The 22,103-nt window shown below is 45.0% G+C and overlaps 1 protein-coding gene across 1 annotated transcript in view; it reads right to left on the bottom strand.

Moving 5' to 3' along the window:
• Positions 1 to 5,687: 5,687 nt before the first annotated feature.
• ANKRD55 (ankyrin repeat domain 55) overlaps positions 5,688 to 22,103 on the bottom strand; it is a 157,287-nt gene continuing 140,871 nt past the window's right edge. Inside the window, exon 11 of the mRNA XM_030191936.1 lies at positions 5,688 to 5,993. Coding sequence (XP_030047796.1) covers positions 5,713 to 5,993 — 281 coding nt within the window. The 3' untranslated portion in view covers positions 5,688 to 5,712. The remainder of the gene's footprint in view (positions 5,994 to 22,103) is intronic.

The following is a 22,103-nucleotide window of genomic DNA, read 5'->3' on the forward strand; positions in this document are numbered from 1 at the left end:
CCTGGCGGTAATTCCGAGTTTGGCACGCACCGAAAACCCACGACAGACAATAATTTTCTATTTTCTACCACGGAAGCGTTCCCGGCAGTAATTGGAAGTTGGCACATGCTGGACGGTTACTGTGAGGGTAACGCGTAAGGCCTTACTGCTAAGTCAATGGATGGCATTAAGGTCTCAGGCCATAAATAGACATACGCTGGTTTTAATTTTGCCACACATCCATTTCCCTGACAAAACCCCCCCTTTTTTCCAGATGTGGTGGAGAAATTGTCCAGCGCGTGTCCAAAACATACGCCCACACTATCGCAGGCCGCTTTTTGGTACGCCTTTGTAACAGGGCCCTTTAACTGGCTATGTGTTAGCCAGCTCCAGAAACCTGGGAATTCAATGCCAATGCCCAGACATGGCCCACTATTGAATTTGTGGGTTTAGCGCTGGCAGTGGTAGGCAAAACAGATTGCCGCTGGCTGAATATTAGCCCCTATGTATAGTTTTATTGCATAGTTTTTTGAAGTATTTTATGAGTTTTATTGTATATAATTGTTTTCTTGTACATTCCTTGAACATGCATTGGATTGTGTCTAATCAAATATTATTATTATTCCATTTAGAAACAAGAAATACTATTCTAAATACCATTTACACTTCCTGGCTCCATACATTAGGCATGCAATTTCTGTGGCCATGCTATGAATAGAGGTTATACAGAGAGCAGCTGAATTTTACTACCCAGCTTTAGCTTTTTAGCTATAATGTTGTAAACTGCTGAAACAATTTGCATGGTAACTGGAATGTGTCAGTTTTGGGAAATATGCATCTTTTTTATTTTTAGTATTTAGCATCGTAAGAAAAGTATTTCTGTTTTTTCCTCCCAATGCAATGTAGTCCTGATCATAGTACTGTAATATGTCATGAAGTAAAAGCCAGTAGAAAAAACCCAGGGCATCACATAAAACAAATAAAGATATGATTTCATTTTATTTTTAAACATACAATTAGGATTCCTGGAAAATGAAAAATAAACAAATAGAATAATCAAGATGGAATTAGAAGATATTTCATGAAATTTGATTCTTATCTGTGATGACAAACATATAAACCAGCATCTTGCTTCATTTGTAGTCAAGAAAATATAGTATTATGAGAAGGAAATATTACTTCAATTTATGAAAGCAGAGGCATTTCTTTCCCTCTGCTAAAAAGAGTTAGCATTTAAATGATCAATTCACAGTGCATATAGTAATCATGAGCAGGGAACTGTGCTTATAGGTGGATGAACACACAGTACATAAAAGGATGAAACATCATTTCATAGCAGGCAATTGTGACTGAATTCCTAGGTATTTTCTTTGTGGCTGCTATTTACCTGGTGTGCTACCTAGTTTGAATTATTATTTTTGTTTCTGAAGGACTCTCCTCTTCAAATATTAAATTTTGTAAAAGACGTTATATGGGTGAGATTCTATAAATAAAGGAAATATATTTATCATCACCCACTGAAAAATATTCAGAGTGCACAGGAGGAGGAGGAGGAGGAAGGTCCACCATAGTTGCTCCATGGAGCTTTCAGACCATACCAAATTTACTCCATTCTAGAAGGTGTAGCGTCAGAGCTTCTATTATGTCCTAGGGGAACAATTTTGACTCTTTGAAAACTTATTGGGGCTGATATTCAGACCACAGGAGTTAGCCTGGCTAACTCCCACGGTCGGCGCTAATGTCGGATATTCAATGCCAAGCCATTTGTGGTGACTGGCGTTGAATATCCAGTTTATTTTTTGGACTGTTTGAACTTAAACTGGCCAAACTGAGACGCTGGCTGGTTAAGTTAAACCAGCCAAATATATTCCAACTATAAAGATGGCTGCCAAATCCATGCTAAAAATTGGCGTGCAATATAACCGGCTACCACTAACTGCTAAATGTTCAATATCGCTGGGTAGCCGGCTATGTACCATTTAACCAGCCAGGAGCCGTTCCTTGCCAGTTATATGGTTTTGAATATCAGGGGGATTGTGTTTTTGAAAATGAAAGAAATATGTGGGCACAAACCTTTTTTTCTTTTATAAAGCACTTTCCACCTGTAAAGCATGTTTTAGATGTGGAAAAGGCAAGAATGTTTACCTATAACAGATGTTTTCTATACTCAGCAGGATTGATAAGGCACACAAGTGGGTGATGCTATTGGATGAAGCTGGGATGGAACTGCTGTCCCAAAGCTCAGAGCTTATTCTAAAGTTCTGAACATAAGCGTCCATTCCCCATGCAGTGATTTCTTCAGTTGCTGTTAGTTCTAAAGCTCAAAAAATTCTGGTAACTCTTGGGGAAGTGGGAGGGATTGTGTGCCTTATCAGTCCTACTGTCTATGGGAAACATTTGTTACTGGAAGGCAACGTAGTTTTTTTTCTGTCAACAAGCAGGACTGAGTCAGGCACACAAATGAGTGACTGCCAAGCTTAGAGCTTCTCAGTCTTCAATAGTCATACTGGTCAATATTCAGCCCATGGCAGTCAGTTTCTTTTATTTATAGACGATGACCGCCGTGGGCAGAATTAGCCCTGGATATTTAATGCTGGGTCATACCCAGCTGGGACCTGCAAAATTACATGCATGTTCCTCACCCACTCTGATCCCCCCTCCCTCCCTCAGCCAGTAAGCCACAGACTAGGTCCCACAACCCTCTCCCTAATCCTAAAGGCCCCCCAGGCCTACCATTTCTATCCATGGAGATTTAGAAGGGTCTTATGGGCAGGAGTGCATAACTGCAAAGGGTTGTTCAAATGGGAGGGGCATGTCAAGGGTGTCCCGACTATTTATTGAATACTGTTAGGTGGGCCCTGAACTGCTGCATTTAGGTATACCTATTTATACCTTAGAGCAAGTTTATATGGTGGCATCTAAATTTAGGTGCCTAATTGCTGACTTAAAGGCTATTATTCTAAAATGGATTAGGTGCACAAATTTGTGTAGCATCTAGATTTTGGATGCCTAAATTTTAGCACCCTGATGACTCATGCTATTATTTCATAAAGGTATTTTGGCACACAGATGCTACCATAGAATAGGTGTGCAATGCATGGCATCAGTATACCTAAATGGAAGCATCTAGTTGTATTGCTGCCTCAGGGAGCAACTCTGTAACATAGGCACCAACATTTATGTATCACTTGCCCATGTAATATTTAGAATGATGCTGTTTATGCATGTATGCCTGTCTTAATGCTATTGTTAATACTCACATAATTTGCATAGTGTGTAATTGCAAGGGGTGTGTATATGGGTAGAGCTCAAACTTATGTGTGTAAAACACTTAGGCACTAACACACTGGCTGTATTATTATTATTATTTTATTATTTATTGCATTTGTATCCCACCTCTTTGCAGGCTCAATGTGGTTTACAATGTATCGTTCTTGGTGGTAATAGATTAGAACGTAGTCACTTATTGTTACATAGTGATGTTGAATAACATATTAGAGTTTAAAGCAAGCAGATATCATAAAAATAGTTCTAAGTAAAGGTGTGGGAAATGTATACATTTGTATTAGCTATTCTATGTGGTATGCCTTTTTAAAAAGATGTGTCTTCAGTGATGTTTGAAAGTTTGTTAGTTCATAGATCCCTCTCAGGTTGTGCAGCAGTGCGTTCCATAGCTTGGCACTCAAGTAGGTGAAGTTTGCTGCATGCGTAAGTTTGTATTTTAAACCTTTGCAGTTTGGGAGATGAAGATTGAGGAATGTGCGGGCTGATCTTTTGGCGTTCCTTGTGGGTAAGTCTATCAGGTCTGACATATACGCTGGGGCGTCTCCATGGATGATTTTATGAACTAGTGTACAAATCTTAAACGTGATACGTTCTTTGAGTGGGAGCCAGTGTAGCTTTGCTCGTAGTGGTTTAGCACTTTCATATTTTGCTTTTCTGAATATAAGTCTGGCTGCGGTGTTCTGGGCTGTCTGGAGTTTCTTGATTGTTATGGTTGGCATAAGTGCTTATACGTAAATGTTAGGCTTGTATATACCTGGTTAGATGTGTATTCTATAAAGGAAAGTAGGCAGCCATGTTCCTGCATAGAATAGGCTCCTTCCTGATGTCCTGTTATAGAATTGACCTCTTAATGCACAATTAAGCTCTGGAATTTTTTCCAGAGGATGTTGTTAAAATAATTAGTGTAGCTGGGTTTAAAAAAGGTTTGGACAAGTTCCTGAAGGAAAAGTCCATAAACTATTATTAAGAAGGTAGATTTGGGGAAAGCCACTGTTTATCCATGTGGGTTAGCAGAATGGAATCTAACTGCTTTTTGGGATCTGCCAGGTTCTTGTGACCTAGATTGGCTACTCTTGGAAACAAGATACTGAATTTGATGGAAATTTGGCCTGACCCAGAATAGATGTTCTTATGTTTGATCATTAGTCTGATCCAGTATGGCAATTCTTATGTTTTTAATATACATGAGATAGATCTGCACACAACTGAACTAATGTGCATGCAAAGGTAGGGGTATCCTGAAAATCCGAGTATGGGGATTGTAAGTTGCCTGCTCCTGGTTGGAGGATGAACAGCAGGCTGTGGCCTTTCTCGATTAGCCCCCTGGCCCATTTGTCACTAAGCTGGAAATTTTCCATAATTATTGCCACTGCAAAACCTCTAGCCAGCTAGCACTCAGGGACAGCAAATTATTTGGGGACATAGCTATTGTGATTACTTACACCCCCATGGATGACTCTGCTTACACACAGCTTAAAACTCTTTAATTTGTGGAACAACCCTATTGCCTGAAAAGCCCTTCTCCCTCTCTGCCTCACTCATGCTAGTCTGTCTGTTTTAATTGAGTTCCTTTCTATTATCTCTATTATTGTACACTGCTTTGTTAAACTCCTGCATGAAAGGTGGAATATTACATCACAATAAACAAGAAACATAAAAATCTCATAGAATATTATTAAGTATCTGAGGGGTCCTTTTACTAAGCTGCATTAGGTGCTAACATACGCCTAATGCAGCTTAAAATGGCATACCATGGGACACAGTCAGGCATCCTGTGGTAACTGCCAAATCTACGCACGCTAACCATACACAAAACTTTTTTTTGAGGAGTGTGTCAAGGGGCAGGGAGTAGGCATTCCTGTTAGCACAGCTACATCACGGCACACTAACTGGTTAGCAAAGAAATACCACATGGCTCCTTACCACTTACAAAATGGGTGGCAGTAAGTGAACACATGGTAATTTTTAAAAATGGCTGCATGCTAATGGCAACTGTAGCGCAATTAATTTAAAAAATAGAAAATCAATCATTTCATGGCTGCAGTAAAAATGGCCTTAGCATGCAGGAAAGACCCATGTAAGGGCACACTAAGCCCACGTTTTGCCACAGCTTAGCAAAAGGACTCCTGAAATCAATAAGCAAATTGGTTATTGCAAATACTATACATTTTCCTCTGTCTTTACACATTTTTTCTACAATTTTTGGCATGTAAAAATCACATAGATCACATAGACATAACATGTAAAAAATGTAGATCAACTGATAAAAAAGTAAGAAAAGCTCATATTTAATGATGTGTCTTCAATTTTCAGGACCCTAATTAAAAAAAATATTTTCAATGATATTTTAACATGCTGCCTTCTTCATGAGTGGTGGTCTTGTTCTCCAAAGTTCCTTCTGCAATAAAGTATCTGAACTATATTGCACGATTCTTCAATTGCACAGAGCTAATGGCTGTCATTGTATTCGCTGGGAGAATTGTGGAGATCTTCTGAAGGTGTGAGCCACTTCTGGCTTGGAATGGCAGGGAGGACATGACCTGTTCTAAGAGGCTCTCCAGATAGAACTGGCAAGAAGGAACACAGTGAGTAGCTTTGGGAAATTCCTCCTTTCTGAGACTTTGAGGTTAGCACAGGTGAGAGAACTGATATGCCGGTCCCTGAGGAGTTGACAGGCAGGGATTTGGACTTTTTGACACCTGGAGATCGTTTCCCAGGTGGCAGTTGAACTGTAAGAAAACAATAACAAAATAATATTTTCTAGGTGAAATATGCTTACTGGTTAGCTTAGTAAAGTTACAGAGTTCTGGGTTTTCCTAGTCTATGTAAGCTGTGTATATATAAACGTATTCATGACGTACAAATACAATGATTTTTAAAAAAATTAATACTGCAGTATCAGACAGGAAGTTCTACAACATGGTAACAGTACAAACTGTTGACTTCTTGACAAATTCATGATAATATAGATGTTGAAAGAATTTATGTTTTTAGCTGTTACAAACTGATGTGGAATAGAAATATAGTAGCAAACTATAATGGCCTATAAGAGGTAATTTTATAACAGGTCACCTATTGTGAAGGTACTTAGCCGGTGGTGGGAGGCAGGGCTGGTGGTTGGGAGGTGGGGATAGTGCTGGGCAGACTTATATGGTCTGTGCCCTGAAAACGACAGGTACAAATCAAGGTAAGGTATACACAAAAAATGGCACATGTGAGTTTATCTTGTTGGGCAGACTTGGTGGACCGTGCAAGTCTTTTTCTGCCCTCATCTACTATGTTACCACGTTAATTTTTGAAGCATTTGGATGTCTCAAAAGGCCGAAATGGAAGTCTATGTGCTTGAAATGTCCAAATCCTGATTTTGCAAAGGCAGAATAGGGATGCCCAAATAGCAAGGGGGTATGTTCTGGGCATGTTTTGGGTGAAACTAGGGAGGGCCTGAAAGTTGGACATCCAACAGCAATTACCAAAGGGGAAGAAGCATTCATGTCTAAGCATTCCTTAGACCTAAATAAGCATTCCTTACTTAGACCTGTTTCAGGAACATTCAGATTACAGAAAGGTGCTCTAACTGTGCAGTTGTCCACTGGAAGGATTAAGACATGCCACCTCCTTAATACCCCAATAGTGGCTGTCCCCCAATCTCTCCCCTGAAAATGAAACTGAAAGGGGATACCAGGTTGAGAATGACAAAGGGACAAAGCTTGTCCCCATCTCCGCCCCATCCCCGCGAGCTCTGTCCCCGCCTCGTCCCCATGAGCTCTGACCCCCATCTGCACAAACCTCAAACAGTTATTTAGTATAACGCCAGAGATATATAAAGAGATGCATTTACTCAAGTACTGTGCAAAACAAAGATGGCACATGCCAGGGCTGGTGTTAGGGAAGTGTGACTAGGGCAACTGCCCTTGACCCCTGACCAGAGAGAGGCCTAAGCCTGATGAAAAGTGAAGAAAGTGTAGCCTGGTAGTGGGCTTTGGTATCCCCTCACCAATTTCTGCCCTGGGCCCCAGCCATGTCTAACACTAGCTCTGACATACTCTAATCACAAAATGGAAAATAAAATTATTTTTTCCAACTTTTGTTGTCTTCTCATTGTATTTTTAAAATCATGTTGGTCTCAGGCTCTGGTTTCTGCTTCTCTCTGTCTTCTCTTAACTCACACACCAGGTTCTCCTGTCCATTTGACATCTCTTCTCTCTCCATGTTCACCATCCATCTTCCATTTCTGTGTCCCTATCATCCCTCATGTTCAGCATCTCTCTTTTGTGTCCCCCTCCTTCCCTGTCCATTATCTCCCCGTGCTCATATCCCCAAATCCATCATCACTTCTCTATCTATCTCCTTATCCTCTCCCTCTGTGTTGAACAACATCCCACTTCTGTGCCTGGCATTGCTCTTCTGTGTCCATATACCATTCCCACACTGCATCTCCACTTTGTGTTCCTGTCCCTGTCCCCCCCCCCATGCACATCATTTCACCTCTGCTTCTGTTATCTCACTGTGACCAGCTTCTCTCTGCTCTTCTTCTTCCACACCAATGTGTTTCTCTCTTCTCTAACCCAACCGAGCTTCTATCCTCTCCCTCTACTCATTCCATATCTGGTTCACCTGCCTGCCCTCTTTCCCTTTCTCCTTCCTGCCATGTGTTCAGTATGACTCCCTTTTCCTTGTTCCCCTTGGTCTGGCATCTCTTTTCCTTCCCTGTGGCCCCCCTCCTTTCTGGGTCCAGCCACGCCTTTCCCACCATCCCCCTCCTCTTCCCATGGGTCCAGCCAGCACCTCATTTTCCCCCCACCCCTCCTCCAATGGCTCCAGCCCCCCTCGCCTTTCCCTCTAGCCCCCCCTCTTCTCTTTCCCTCCAGCCCTCCCTTCCCATGGGTCCAGCCCCTCCCTCTCTTCCCATGTCACAAGTCCTCCTCCACTCTCCCCCCTTGCTGGCTCGAAAGAGGAAGTTTCAAACTCAAGTAACGGTCAGCGCGAGCCCTGAGCTGCAGCTAGCGGGAGGCCTAGCTGGGATATGGCAGCAGAATGTCCGGCTACTCGCTGAACCTGTGTGTCTTCTGGCTTCTGCTAGTGCTAACCTGCCTGTGCACAGTGCTCTGGTGCCTCTACCGCGTCCTGGGAAGAAAGCGAGCCAGAGTCAGGAAGAGAGAGCCCGAATCCAGCCCTCCCACCTCCTCCCATGGGTCCTGCCATCCCCTACCTCTTTTCCCTCCAGCTCCCCTCAGTACAAATTTCACCTTTGCTCGCTTAGCTTTTCCCCTGAGCCCTCCAAACCCCACTCAAAATCTACTGTCCTCCACTGTACACTACTACAATAGCCCTTATAGTTGAATGGGACACCTATGCGTGAGTACAGTAGAGTTTTGGTGACCTTGGGAGGGGTCACAGTTTCCACTACAAGTGTGACAGGTAAAGGGAGATAGGGAACTAGGTCCCTCACTGTGTACTGCACCAACAATTACACTACTCCAGGGACCTACATGCTGCTCTAATAGATCTGTCTTTAACATCTGAGGCTGTCATAGAGGTTGGTAAGTCATATTTTTATTCACAGTTTTGGGGGTGGGGGGGGTGGGAGGGGATTTCACCAGTGGCCATCTGGTGATTTAGGGCACCTTTTTGTGCTTTATTCGTTCTGAAAACAGGTCTACACTAAAACATTTTGGTTTTAGTTCTGGACGTTTTTGTTTTGTTCCATTATGGCTGTAAAACGTCCAAGTGTTAGGCACACTCTAATCCCGCCTTCAAAACACCCCTGACATACCCTCTTGTGATTTGAACGCACTTCTGATGGACTTCATAGAAAAATGTCTAAAAATGGGTTTTGAAAATACTGATTTGGACGTTTTTGTGAGAAAAACGTCCCAATGCTGCTTTATGCCACTTTTTAGAAGTTTTTCTCTTTCGAAAATGAGCCCCTGTTCATGGGTGAAAAAGGCTGGGTATTCTGTTAGCAACAAATGTAGGACTGATCTGTACTAATCCAGCTTGTTTTGTTTTCCAATAGGTGTATTAATGTTCTTCTGCCCACTGCAGTGTTCAGGGTGTTTTTTTTTTTGTTGTTGTTTCTTTATAGGAAGGTATTTGTCTGACCCCCATGGAAGTTAGCTGGTAAACATGCTAGATTCTGTGGTCCAATTTGTTAAGAATACTTTTTACGCTAATACTTATACATTTTACTTGAGTACTTTTAAAATGTAACGACCCCATCTTTGGAAGAGAATACAATAAAACAGCTGTAACCATGGGCGGCATAGGCATTTTTCCAGATGGACTGTTTGTTCCCTACTCAGTTGTTTGTAGCCCCGTTGTCTCCAAATCAGACAGAAACTACAGCATATGAAAGCAGTCTTCCCATCAGGACACAGTTAATAGTCTGTTTTCCTTCCAGTTTCTGTTACTGAAAAAGATCATGGGAGTACTCAAGGGCACTGTAAACAAAGGGGGTGAGGAAGGGGGGGGGGGGGGGGAAGGGGAGAATCCATTTCAGCTGAATTGTTAACATATCCTTCCAGTAAGAGCCAGAAGAAATGGCCACAGTCTTTAACTTAATGAACTTAGTTTGACTGGTGATATTTTATTAGTTAGGAGAAAATAGGACCTGTTTAGATATAAAATAGCTTCTGCTAAATGTAAGCTATCAACTGTGAGTTTCAGTAATGCCACTGGAAGCAGGACAAATAGTCCCAATGAAGTAGAAATTCCTGTTTTCTCCCAGCTCTTTAAGGGGTCCTTTTACTAAGCTGCAGTAAAAGGGGCCCTGCGCTTGCAGTGGCGGCCTTTTTTGCATCATGCCAGGGCCCCTTTTACCACAGTGGGTAAAAAGCAGACGTGGTTCAATGATTCCCATAAATGGGATGTAACTATACTGGGCTATAATCTTTTTAGGAAGGATAGAGAGGGCCGAAGGGGTGGAGGAGTGGCGCTGTATGTGAGAGACAATATCAGAGCGGTTGAAATGCAGGGCACCTGGGGAAATGAAGAAGCTTTATGGATTGTCCTTTAAAAAGAAGATGGAACCTGTATCCACACGGGGGTTATCTACAGACCTCCGGCACAAATAGAGAAGCTAGACAAGGATCTGATAGAGGATATTCAAAAGATTAGTATGAAAGGGGAGGTGCTACTGTTGGGACATTTCAACTTGTCTGATGTGGATTGGAACATCCCGTCTGCGGAATCGGAAAGAAGTAGGGAGATTGTGGATGCCTGTCAAAGTGCCTTGCTCAGACAAATGGTGATGGAACCCACGAGGGAAGGGTCAATGCTGGATCTAGTGCTCACAAATGGAGGAAGTTTCTAATATCCGGGTGGGTGCCCACCTATGTAATAGTGATCATCACACTGTATGGTTTGATATAAGGGCGAAGGCGCAGTGTGGATGCAAAAAACTAAAACTACTGGATTTCAGATGTACTGGTTTTGATAAAATGGAGGAATACATGAAAAAGGAGCTGTTGAAGTGGGAAGGCATAGGAGAAGTGTAACATCAGTGGTCAAAGCTGAAGGCTGCTATAAATATGGCGACTGATCTTTACGTGCGGAAAGTAAACAAAACCAAGAGAAACAGGAAGCCTATATGGTTTTCTAACCAAGTAGCTGAAAAAATAAGAGCAAAAGAGGCTTTGTTCAAGAAATACAAAAGAACTCAACGAGAGGATCAAGGAAAAGATTATTGGATTAAACTCAAAGAAGTGAAGAGGGAAATATGGCTAGCGAAAGTGCGAACGGAAGAAAAAATGGCTAAAGAGAGGTGACGACCTTTTTCAGATATATTGGAGAAAGGAGAATAGATAGGAATGGAATTGCGAGACTGAAAGATAATGAGAATGGTTATGTGGAAAGTGAGGAGGATAAAGTGAATGTGCTAAACAATTACTTCTCTTCGGTGTTCACGGAGGAAAATCCTTGTGAAGGACCACGGTTGGCTGCTGAAGGAATATTTGGGAATGGAGTGGATACTGTGCCGTTTACGGAAGAAAGAGTTTATAAACAGCTGGAGAATCTGAAGGTGGACAAAGCTATGGGGCAGGATGGAAAGTTTGAAGCTGCCGGTTCCTGCCATAGATACAACTATGGTTCCCCTGAGGACGCCAGTGGGCGAAACATGCAAGTGGGAGCCAAGAATTATATATTGAAAGTTGGAAAACCACCCCTTTTGTAAGGGAGCCACTGGCACATTTCAGTTACTTTTAAAGTCATATCACAGACAGGGACTCCTGCAGGATAGAACTGCATTTTTTTTTATTTTATTATTTATTTATGGTTTTATTATACATTTAACAAGGTAATCCTTGCTAGAAACACAGGCAAATGATATACACCATAACATTCTCATCCAGTGTTTTATCAGTAAATTATAAAGGGGAAAAAAAAACTTCAAAAGAAAATAAATCTTGCAATGGACAAGAAACTTATACATTTAAAAGAAAAATAGTTTAACCTTCCTTAGACCTCAAAATTTGAGGGGGGAGTGATAGAATCAGAGAAGTTACAGAAATAAAAATCAACATTTGTTACCAAGTAAAAGCTGCTATTACTCCAGGTTATAAATCATTTCAACTGTTTCACATCTAGGAATGATTTCAGTTGTTCCGGTGAAAAGAAAGTATATTTAGTCTGACCTAACTTAACCACACATTTTGCTGGATATGCCAAGAAAAAAGAACCACCAATATCAATTGTTCTCTGTTTCAAAATAAGAAAGGCTTTCCTTTTTTGTTGTGTCTGTTTGGTTATGTCTGGAAAAATCCAGATCTTAGAACCACAAAATTGAGCCTTAGCATTACGAAAATACAATCTTAATATATTATTATAGTCTTGTTCAAAGACAAAAGAAATCAATAATGTGGCTCTATCAAGTATTGTTTCAGAAGATTGTTCCAAAATGTCAGAAATATTTTGGAAATCCGGTATAATATTTTCTGTTCCTCGCAGTTCCCCTTTTGGTTTAGGAATGAAGTAAATTTTGTTCACCGGAGGAATAGCATCCAGGGGAATTTTGAGGATCTCATTTAAATATCTTCTGAATGTTTCTATCGGAGTTACCCCCGAGAGCTTAGGAAAATTCAACAGTCGGAGATTAAGCCGTCTGTTATAATTCTCTAATTGTTCAATTTTTCTTCTTATGTCCATATTGTCTTTAACAAACATAGTCTTAAACTCCTTAAATGATTCAACTTCTTTGCCAAGATTAGCCACTTGCTTTGTTAAATTATCTTTAACAGAATCAACATTTACTTTTAGCTCTTCCAGCTTGGCATTTAAATTTAACACATCACCTGAGGTTTTTTGTAGTGTAGAGTTCATCAGGTTCAACATCACCCCAATCGATTCCAATGTCACCTCCGGATTTTTTGCTGAGGAAAGATAAACTCCCTCAGACTTCAGTGTCGACTTTTGCATGCCCGGGTCCTCGCTGGTTACCCCAGCCGATACACTTCCGGGATCGGCGGGGTTTCCCTCCAGGGACGCCGTCGACGCTGGACACGGAGGAGTCCGAAGCGTTGATGGTGGTGAAAGAGAGGTTTCCTCTCCCAGCGGGGATCGCGCTTCTCCGAGAGAAGAACTGCATTTACGACTACAACCATCCCAAGATAAGTAGAGATTTTTCTCTATAGTTTGAACTGTTTCCATCGATTGCACAGTAGTGATTCTTATGACATCAGTATCAATAGTAACATGGCTAAAAATCATGGAGGCTAAATAAGCCTATTTTACATTGATTAAGCCCATAACACATTGAGAACATTAGAGTAGTACTAACATCAGGAAAAGGAGGTTGGAGTGCTATGATGTTTTATTGGGCTTCTTAAAGCAGTACTATAGTGCGAGATAGCCCCGTCGACTGAGCACTAATTTGCATATTAAAAAAGAAAAAATATTTCAGATTTCACTTTAACACTATTGACCCAAATTTGTTTAGAAGAGTTAAAATTTAATGCCAAGAAGTGCAGAGTGATGCATTTGGGCTGTAGAAACCCAAAAGAGAGATACAGAATAGGAGGGGAGAGATTAGCAAGCTCAACTCAGGAAAGAGACCTTGGGGTGTTGGTGTCGGACGATATGAAGGTGAAGAAACAATGTGACAAGGCAACAGCCATGGCTAGAAGGCTACTAGGCTGCATAGAGAGGGGTATAACCAGCAGAAGAAAGGAGGTGTTGATGCCCCTCTATAAGTCGTTGGTGAGGCCACACTTGGAGTGTGTCACGTTTGTGGCCGTGACCACCCTCATACTTACCCTGTTTCTGGGAGTCAGTGGCTGTGCTGGCTTCTGCTTGTCTCTGTGTTTGTCTCTGTCTTAGTTTCTCTCTGGCTCTGTGTGCTGATTGCCCTACTGAACCTCACCTGTGTGGGCTATGCCTCTTCCAAGATGGCTGCCGCCTCTTCCTCCTTGCCAGTTTCCAAGATGGCTCCCGCTGTTCCTTCCTATGGAATGACTGCTTTGTGTGTCAAGCCTCTGTTTGGTTGCAAGGTGATTGCTGCAGCTGTGGCTCTGGTCTTGATGGGCTTTATTAGTCACCTGAAGACTACAGTCCTGGCCTTTGCATTGCCATTCCCTCCGCAGTGCTTTAGGTCCCGAGGTTAGTGTGCTGTTAGCACCGTTTGCTTTCCTTGTCTTTTGCTCTGTGGGTTTTCAGCCCTTCTGTGTTTATTGTTCTGTGGGCTTCCTACCCTTCTGTGTTATTTGCTCTGTGGGTCTCCTACCCTTCTGTGGGTTTTCAGCCCTTCTGTGTTTATTGCTTGTGGGTTTCCAGCCCTTCTGTGTTTATTGCTCTGTAGGTTCCCTGCCCTTCTGTGTTTATTGCGCTGTGGGTGTTCAGCCCTTCTGTGGTTATCGCTTTGTGGGTTTCCAGCCCTTCTGTATTTATTGCGCTGTGGGTTTTCTGCCCTTCTGTGTTTATCGCTTTGTGGGTTTCCAGCCCTTCTGTGTTTATTGCGCTGTGGGTTTTCAGCCCTTCTGTGTTTATCGCTTGTGGGTTTCCAGCCCTTCTGTATTTATTGCGCTGTGGGTTTTCTGCCCTTCTGTGTTTATCGCTTTGTGGGTTTCCAGCCCTTCTGTGTTTATTGCGCTGTGGGTTTTCAGCCCTTCTGTGTTTATCGCTTGTGGGTTTCCAGCCCTTCTGTGTTTATTGCTCTGTAGGTTCCCTGCCCTTCTGTGTTCTTGCTCTGTGGGTTTCCAGCCCTTCTGTGACCATTGCTCTGAACCTACCTATTGCCAGAACCCGGACATTCCCAGCCTGTCTGCCTTGCCATCGCCTAGGGGCCAGGGGGCACTCCTGGACCTTCATTCCTGCGGTTCCTGTAAGTCCTACCGGCTGCCAGAACCCGAGGGCTCAACCTGAGGGGGAAGGCAGTCAAGTGTAGGTGAAGCCTAGGTCCAGTCCGGGTTCCAGTCCAGTGTGTTCCGGTCCGGTGTGTGTTCCAGTCTGGTGTGCTCCAGTCCAGTGTTCCAGTCCTGTGTCCTCCAGTCCGGGGGATTCCAGTCCAGGTGTTCCGGTTCGCTGGGCAGTGCCTGCAGTCCCTGCCGTTGTGTTTACCCAGTGTTGGTTGGTGGGTTTTGCCTGCTGCTGTCGCTCCTCGTCAGCAGCCCAAGGGCTCACGTTTGCTCCAGAGCCCGGTCCCGCGGGCTCACAACCTGACAGAACCTGACAGACGTCAGCAGCCCAAGGGCTCACGTTTGCTCCAGAGCCCGGTCCGCGGGCTCAGAACCTGACAGAATGCAAAGGCCATGAGCCCGGCAAGAACCCCCACCCAGCTGACCCAGCTGGGGTCCAGCTCCATCGTTGTTCTTGATCCTTCTATGACTCTTCGTCAGTATCGTGGGAAACTTTTGTCTCATCCTGTTTTGAAGAAGACCCCTGAAGCGGCAGCTGAGAGAAAACGTGTCCGGTGGCTTGGAATCGCTGAAAACCCAGTTTCAGATATGGACCCTTTTATCACGCTCGCTGAATATCGCCGCAGCCTGGTCTTGAATCCAGCTTTGTGGGATACTCCTGAAGCTGTCGCAGAGAGGAGACGTCTTGGGAATTCCATGCTCTGGGCCCAGCAGGGGTCCAGTCCCATTCAAGCAGCGCGCCCAGACAAGCCTCTGAATCCAGTCCGAGCAGCACGTCCAGCCAAGCTTCAGAGTCCAGTCCGAGGGACGCTTCTGACCGAGCCTCCGATGCCAGTTCAGGTGACGCTTCCATTCGAGTCTCCGAGTCCAGTCCGTGGGGTGCTTCTGACGGAGCCTCAGATTCCTATGCAAGTGGCGCTCCAGGTCGAGCCTCCAGTCCTCGTTCAAGTGGCACGCCCCTTGAAGTCTCGGAGTCCAGTCCGTGGGGTGCTTCTGACGGAGCCTCAGATTCCTATGCAAGTGGCGCTTCGGGTCGAGCCTCCAGTCCTCCTTCAAATGGCACGCCCTTTGAAGTCTCCGAGTCCAGTCCGAGGGAAGCCTTCGATGGAGCGTCAGATTCCTGTGCAAATGGCGCTTCGGGTCAAGTCTCCGGTTCTTGTTCAAGTGACCCGTCCAGTCAAGCCACTGAGTCCAGTTCGAGGGGGGCTTCTAACCAAGCCTCCGATGCCAGTCCACAGGGTGGTTCAGGTGGCACCTCCGCTTCCAGTCTGGAGGGTACCTCCAATCAAGCTCCGAAGGCCAGTTCGAGTGGTGCTTCCGCTCGAGCCTCCGATCCCTGTCCAAAGGGTGTGTTCTGCCAAGCCTCAGTTAAAGTCCAGTTCGCGGGGCGCTCCCAGCCAAGCTCCTGAGTCCAGTTTGAGGGGCCCTGCCAGTCAAGCTTCTGATTCCAGTCCGGGTCCCAGTCCCGGTTCAACTCCTGTTCAAAGTTCCAGTTCCAGCCAAGATGCTGACCCTGCTCCGCGCTCCAGTTCCAGCCAAGATGCTGAGTCTGTTCCAAGTTCCAGTTCCAGCCAAGATGCTGACCCTACTCCTAGCTCCAGTTCCAGCCAAGATGCTGAGTCTGTTCCAAGTTCCAGTTCCAGCCAAGATGCTGAGCCTGCTCCTAGCTCCAGTTCCAGCCAAGATGCTGAGTCTGTTCCAAGTTCCAGTTCCAGCCAAGATGCTGAGCCTGCTCCAAGCTCCAGTTCCAGCCAAGATGCTGACCCTGCTCCGAGCTCCAGTTCCAGCCAAGATGCTGAGTCTGTTCCAAGTTCCAGTTCCAGCCAAGATGCTGACCCTGCTCCAAGCTCCAGTTCCAGCCAAGATGCTGAGTCTGTTCCAAGTTCCAGCCAAGATGCTGAGTCCGTTCCTAGTTCCACTTCCAGCCAAGATGCTGAGCCTGCTCTGAGTTCCAGTTCCAGTCAAGCTTCTGACGCCCACCTGGGTCCCAGGCCCGGTTTGCTTTTTGACTCTAGTCCGGGTCCCAGTCCCGGTTTGCTTCCTGAGTTCAGTCTGGGGTCCCTCGGAGAAGGGTGCCTTTTGAATGAGGTTCCTCTTGATGCTTCCAAGTTCCTGAGTTGGCCCAGCGGGGATTGGAAGGAGCCTCCTGTTGACAAGTTCCGCTCCTGTCTGCCACTTTGGAACTTCTTTGTGACTTCCAGTCCAGTGATCTATGTCGGGCTTTTGAGACCCATCAGGAGGTTTCACCATAGTTACCCCTGGACACCTGAACTCCTCAGGGGGACCGAGAGGGGGGTCTTGAGGAGGGGGTACTGTCACGTTTGTGGCCGTGACCACCCTCATACTTACCCTGTTTCTGGGAGTCAGTGGCTGTGCTGGCTTCTGCTTGTCTCTGTGTCTGTCTCTGTCTTAGTTTCTCTCTGGCTCTGTGTGCTGATTGCCCTACTGAACCTCACCTGTGTGGGCTATGCCTCTTCCAAGATGGCTGCCGCCTCTTCCTCCTTGCCAGTTTCCAAGATGGCTCCCGCTGTTCCTTCCTATGGAATGACTGCTTTGTGTGTCAAGCCTCTGTTTGGTTGCAAGGTGATTGCTGCAGCTGTGGCTCTGGTCTTGATGGGCTTTATTAGTCACCTGAAGACTACAGTCCTGGCCTTTGCATTGCCATTCCCTCCGCAGTGCTTTAGGTCCCGAGGTTAGTGTGCTGTTAGCACCGTTTGCTTTCCTTGTCTTTTGCTCTGTGGGTTTTCAGCCCTTCTGTGTTTATTGTTCTGTGGGCTTCCTACCCTTCTGTGTTGTTTGCTCTGTGGGTCTCCTACCCTTCTGTGGGTTTTCAGCCCTTCTGTGTTTATCGCTTGTGGGTTTCCAGCCCTTCTGTGTTTATTGCTCTGTAGGTTCCCTGCCCTTCTGTGTTTATTGCGCTGTGGGTGTTCAGCCCTTCTGTGGTTATCGCTTTGTGGGTTTCCAGCCCTTCTGTATTTATTGCGCTGTGGGTTTTCTGCCCTTCTGTGTTTATCGCTTTGTGGGTTTCCAGCCCTTCTGTGTTTATTGCGCTGTGGGTTTTCAGCCCTTCTGTGTTTATCGCTTGTGGGTTTCCAGCCCTTCTGTATTTATTGCGCTGTGGGTTTTCTGCCCTTCTGTGTTTATCGCTTTGTGGGTTTCCAGCCCTTCTGTATTTATTGCGCTGTGGGTTTTCTGCCCTTCTGTGTTTATCGCTTTGTGGGTTTCCAGCCCTTCTGTGTTTATTGCGCTGTGGGTTTTCAGCCCTTCTGTGTTTATCGCTTGTGGGTTTCCAGCCCTTCTGTGTTTATTGCTCTGTAGGTTCCCTGCCCTTCTGTGTTCTTGCTCTGTGGGTTTCCAGCCCTTCTGTGACCATTGCTCTGAACCTACCTATTGCCAGAACCCGGACATTCCCAGCCTGTCTGCCTTGCCATCGCCTAGGGGCCAGGGGGCACTCCTGGACCTTCATTCCTGCGGTTCCTGTAAGTCCTACCGGCTGCCAGAACCCGAGGGCTCAACCTGAGGGGGAAGGCAGTCAAGTGTAGGTGAAGCCTAGGTCCAGTCCGGGTTCCAGTCCAGTGTGTTCCGGTCCGGTGTGTGTTCCAGTCTGGTGTGCTCCAGTCCAGTGTTCCAGTCCTGTGTCCTCCAGTCCGGGGGATTCCAGTCCAGGTGTTCCGGTTCGCTGGGCAGTGCCTGCAGTCCCTGCCGTTGTGTTTACCCAGTGTTGGTTGGTGGGTTTTGCCTGCTGCTGTCGCTCCTCGTCAGCAGCCCAAGGGCTCACGTTTGCTCCAGAGCCCGGTCCCGCGGGCTCAGAACCTGACAGAACCTGACAGAGTGTTGTGTTCAGTTTTGGAGGCCGTATCTGGTTAAAGATGTAAAAAGACTGGAAGCGGTGCAAAGAAAAGCTACGAAAATGGTATGGGATTTGCGTTGCAAACCGTACGAGAGACTTGCGGACCTGAACATGTATACCTTGGAGGAAAGGAGAAACAGGGGTGACATGATACAGACGTTCAAATATTTGAAAGGTATTAATCCGCATACGAACCTTTTCCATTGAGGTGGCGGTAAGGGTTTATTTATTTTATTTATTTGTTACATTTATATCCTACATTTTCCCACCTATTTGTAGGCTCAATGTGGCTTACATAGTACCGGAGAGGCATTACAGACTCCGGTGTAAACAAATACAAAGTAATGTTGTGGTAAGATAAAGTTCATGTGACAGAGCCACACTAAGGAATCGTACAACGGAAGAGTTGTCTTATGTTCATTACGTTCTTTAGTTTTGTTGTGTTGCAGAAATCAGGCATTTATGTTGGATCGGTAGGGTATGCCTTTTTAAACAGGTTAGTTTTTAGTGTTTTCCGGAAGTTTAGATGGTCGTTCGTAGTTTTCAAGGCTTTTGGTAATGCGTTCCACAGTTGTGTGCTTATGTAGGAAAAACTGGACGCGTAAGTTGATTTATATTTGAGTCCTTTGCAGCTTGGGTATGTTTGTGCAGCACTACATACGCTTTGTAGCGCTATAAAAATGCTAAATAGTAGTAGTAGTAGTAGTTGGGTAGTGCAGATTTAGGTATGTTCATGATGATTCGGATGTGTTTCTAGTTGGTAGGTCGATCAAGTCTGCCATGTATCCTGGAGCTTCACCGTAGATAATTTTGTGAACCAGACTGCAGCTTTTGAAAGCAATTCTTTGATTGGGAGCCAGTGTAGTATTTCATGAAGGGGTTTTGCACTTTCAAATTGCGTTTTTTGGAAGATAAGGGTTCCCACACTAACCCAGCGGTAACCCCCTGCGGAAATATTTTTCCAATATTTCTGCTAGCACCGGCAATGCCGTGCGCTGGGGTTGGAATTTCTGCCGGCGCCTGTGTTAGGTTGGTAGTAGTTCTGGATTGCCGCACGGGCCCCTAAATAAAGAAACGTCAACTGTATTTCTGCTTTCTGCTTGTTTGGTGCTCTGTTCCCTAAAGATATTCCTATAGAAACTAAACAGGATTCATTCTTTGTAAACAGAGCAGAGGGAGCAACAGATAAGCTGTCACCTTGTATTTTTTCTGATTCTGGTCCGCCTGATCTGGTCTGGACTGTGTGGCAGATGCTTTCAAAAGTCTCCTCCACACTTGGGGGGGGGGGGGGGGGAGTTATCAACATGGGCTACTGTTAAGATGTGTTATATTATTGTTAACCTCAGTTATTAGTAACTGGCTTTCATTGCACAAAACAGAACCTGTGCTAAAATAACACGAGGTAGTGGTAAAATAACACATCCTATTGGTAGCCTACATTGATAACTCCCCCTCTTAGTACTGTTGTGTGTTAGCTATGATACATTATAGTCATAATAGGAATGAGCACAATTGTTAAAGAGTTTCCTGTATTCTGTTCTATGTCAACTAAAACACCATCAGAGTTATTCAAAGTTTATTTAACCCTATGGGAGTAATTTTAAAAACTTTCTACTCATGGGTAAACCCTGTTTTACCCCAGGATTATGTGCATATGAAGTAGGTGTGATGAATGTCTATACTTACTTTAACCTGATCTGAGTATAGGCATGCTCAAGGGAGAACTTTAGGTCATGGGTAGTCATGACATATGCAGTTCATCTGGAAAAATGTCTGCTGACATTTACATGAGTGAATTTACTGTTGCTTCAGGTTTTGTGAAGCTATTTTATAAAGCTACATGAAGGGGCATTTTCAAAAGGATGTCCAAGTCAGAATGTCCCAAACAGACTTCCATCTCACAGGAATTTTGAAACTGGAAATATGTCAAGATTTCCTGTTTGAAAATAAGGGCTAGGTTTACTAAGCAGCGCTATGGGTGCTTTAGCATTTTTAACGCACGTAAATGGTTTAGGCGCATTAGCTTTTAGCGCACCTTAAATTTACAGGCGCGTTAAAAATGCTAACGCACCTTTAACGCTAACCCCTACATGAGATGGACATCCTTGTGCTGGAGATGTCTGACATGAACAGCCATTTCACAAACTAGAACAACCAAACACTTTCTAACTCCAATCCCCTGCTCCTGGGCTGGGTCTCTTCTCTGCCCACCCGTAGCACACGTGGAGGGGCATAATCGAATACGAACACCCATCTCCATGGGCGTCTATGTCCGAGAACGGGTACGTGAAGGGGCGGGACAGACCGTATTTTCGAAAAAAATGGGCACCCATCTTTTTTTTCAATAATACGGTTTGTGCCCAGCAAATGCATCGGATTTGTGCGGATTTGAGCTGGGCAGTTTCGTTTTTCAGCGATAATGGAAACTGAAGGCGCCCAGCTCAAAAACGAACAAATCCAAGGCATTGGGTCATGGGAGGGGCCAGGATTCGTAGTGCACTGGTCCCCCTCACATGCCAGGACACCAACCGGGCACTCTAGGGGGCACTTGTAAAAAGTTAAAAAAAATTTTTAAAATACCTCCCAAGTCCATAGCTCCCTTATCTTGTGTGCTGAGCCCCCCAAAACCCACTGCCCACAAGTCTACACCATTACCATAGCACTTATGGGTGAAGGGGGGCATCTAGATGTGGGTACAGTGGGTTTTGGGGGCGGTTTGGAGGGCTCCCATTTACCAGCACAAGTGTAACGAGAGGGGGGGGATGGGCCTGGGTCCACCTGCCTGAAGTCCTCTGCACCCACTAACAACTGCTCCAGTGACCTGCATACTGCTGTGATGGAGCTGGGTATGGCATTTGAGGCTGGAAAAAAAAAGTTGTTAAAGTGGGTTTTTTATGGTGGGAGGGGGTTAGTGACCACTGGGGGAGTCAGGGGTGGTCATCCCCGATTCCCTCCGGTGGTCATCTGGTCATTTAGGACACTTTTTTGGGACTTGTTCGTGAAAAAAAAGGGTCCCAAAAAAATGATCCAAATTTGCGCTAAAAACGCCTTTCTTTTTTCGATTATCGGCCGAAGGCGCCCATCTCTCCTCAGCCGATAAACACGCCCCAGTCCCACCTTCACCACGCCTCCAACATGCCCCCGTCAACTTTGCCCGTTTCCGCGACAGATTGCAGTTGAAGACGCCCAAAATCGGCTTTCGATTATACCGATTTGGGCGCCTTTGCGAGATAGGCACCTATCTCCCGATTTGGGTCGAAATCTGGGCGCCCATCACTTTAGAAAATAAGGCTGTCAGTATCCCAGTTGCTGCTTTCAGGAGCTACAACCCTCCTTTACTGCCAGTGATCACACTCCACCTTAGGATTACCCTTTTCTCCTCCTGGTCGCTTGGCAGGGGACCATCAGGCAACATTTTATCCTTGCTTCAGGCATAACTTTAGCTTTATCTCCTTCCAAACTCCTCCCCCCACTCATCACTCTTCAGTACTAGGGCACCATCTCTCTGCATTCTGTTCCAAAACTACTCCCCATGGGATGGGCCTCCTCTCATCCAGGAGAATCCTACCACTCCAGCCCTCTGGCACTGATCTCCCTCCCCACAGGGCTCTGGAAAAATCTATCACTCTAGTAATACCCAT

The sequence above is a fragment of the Microcaecilia unicolor genome, chromosome 2, assembly GCF_901765095.1.
Source record: "Microcaecilia unicolor chromosome 2, aMicUni1.1, whole genome shotgun sequence".
NCBI classification, from domain to species: domain Eukaryota; kingdom Metazoa; phylum Chordata; class Amphibia; order Gymnophiona; family Siphonopidae; genus Microcaecilia; species Microcaecilia unicolor.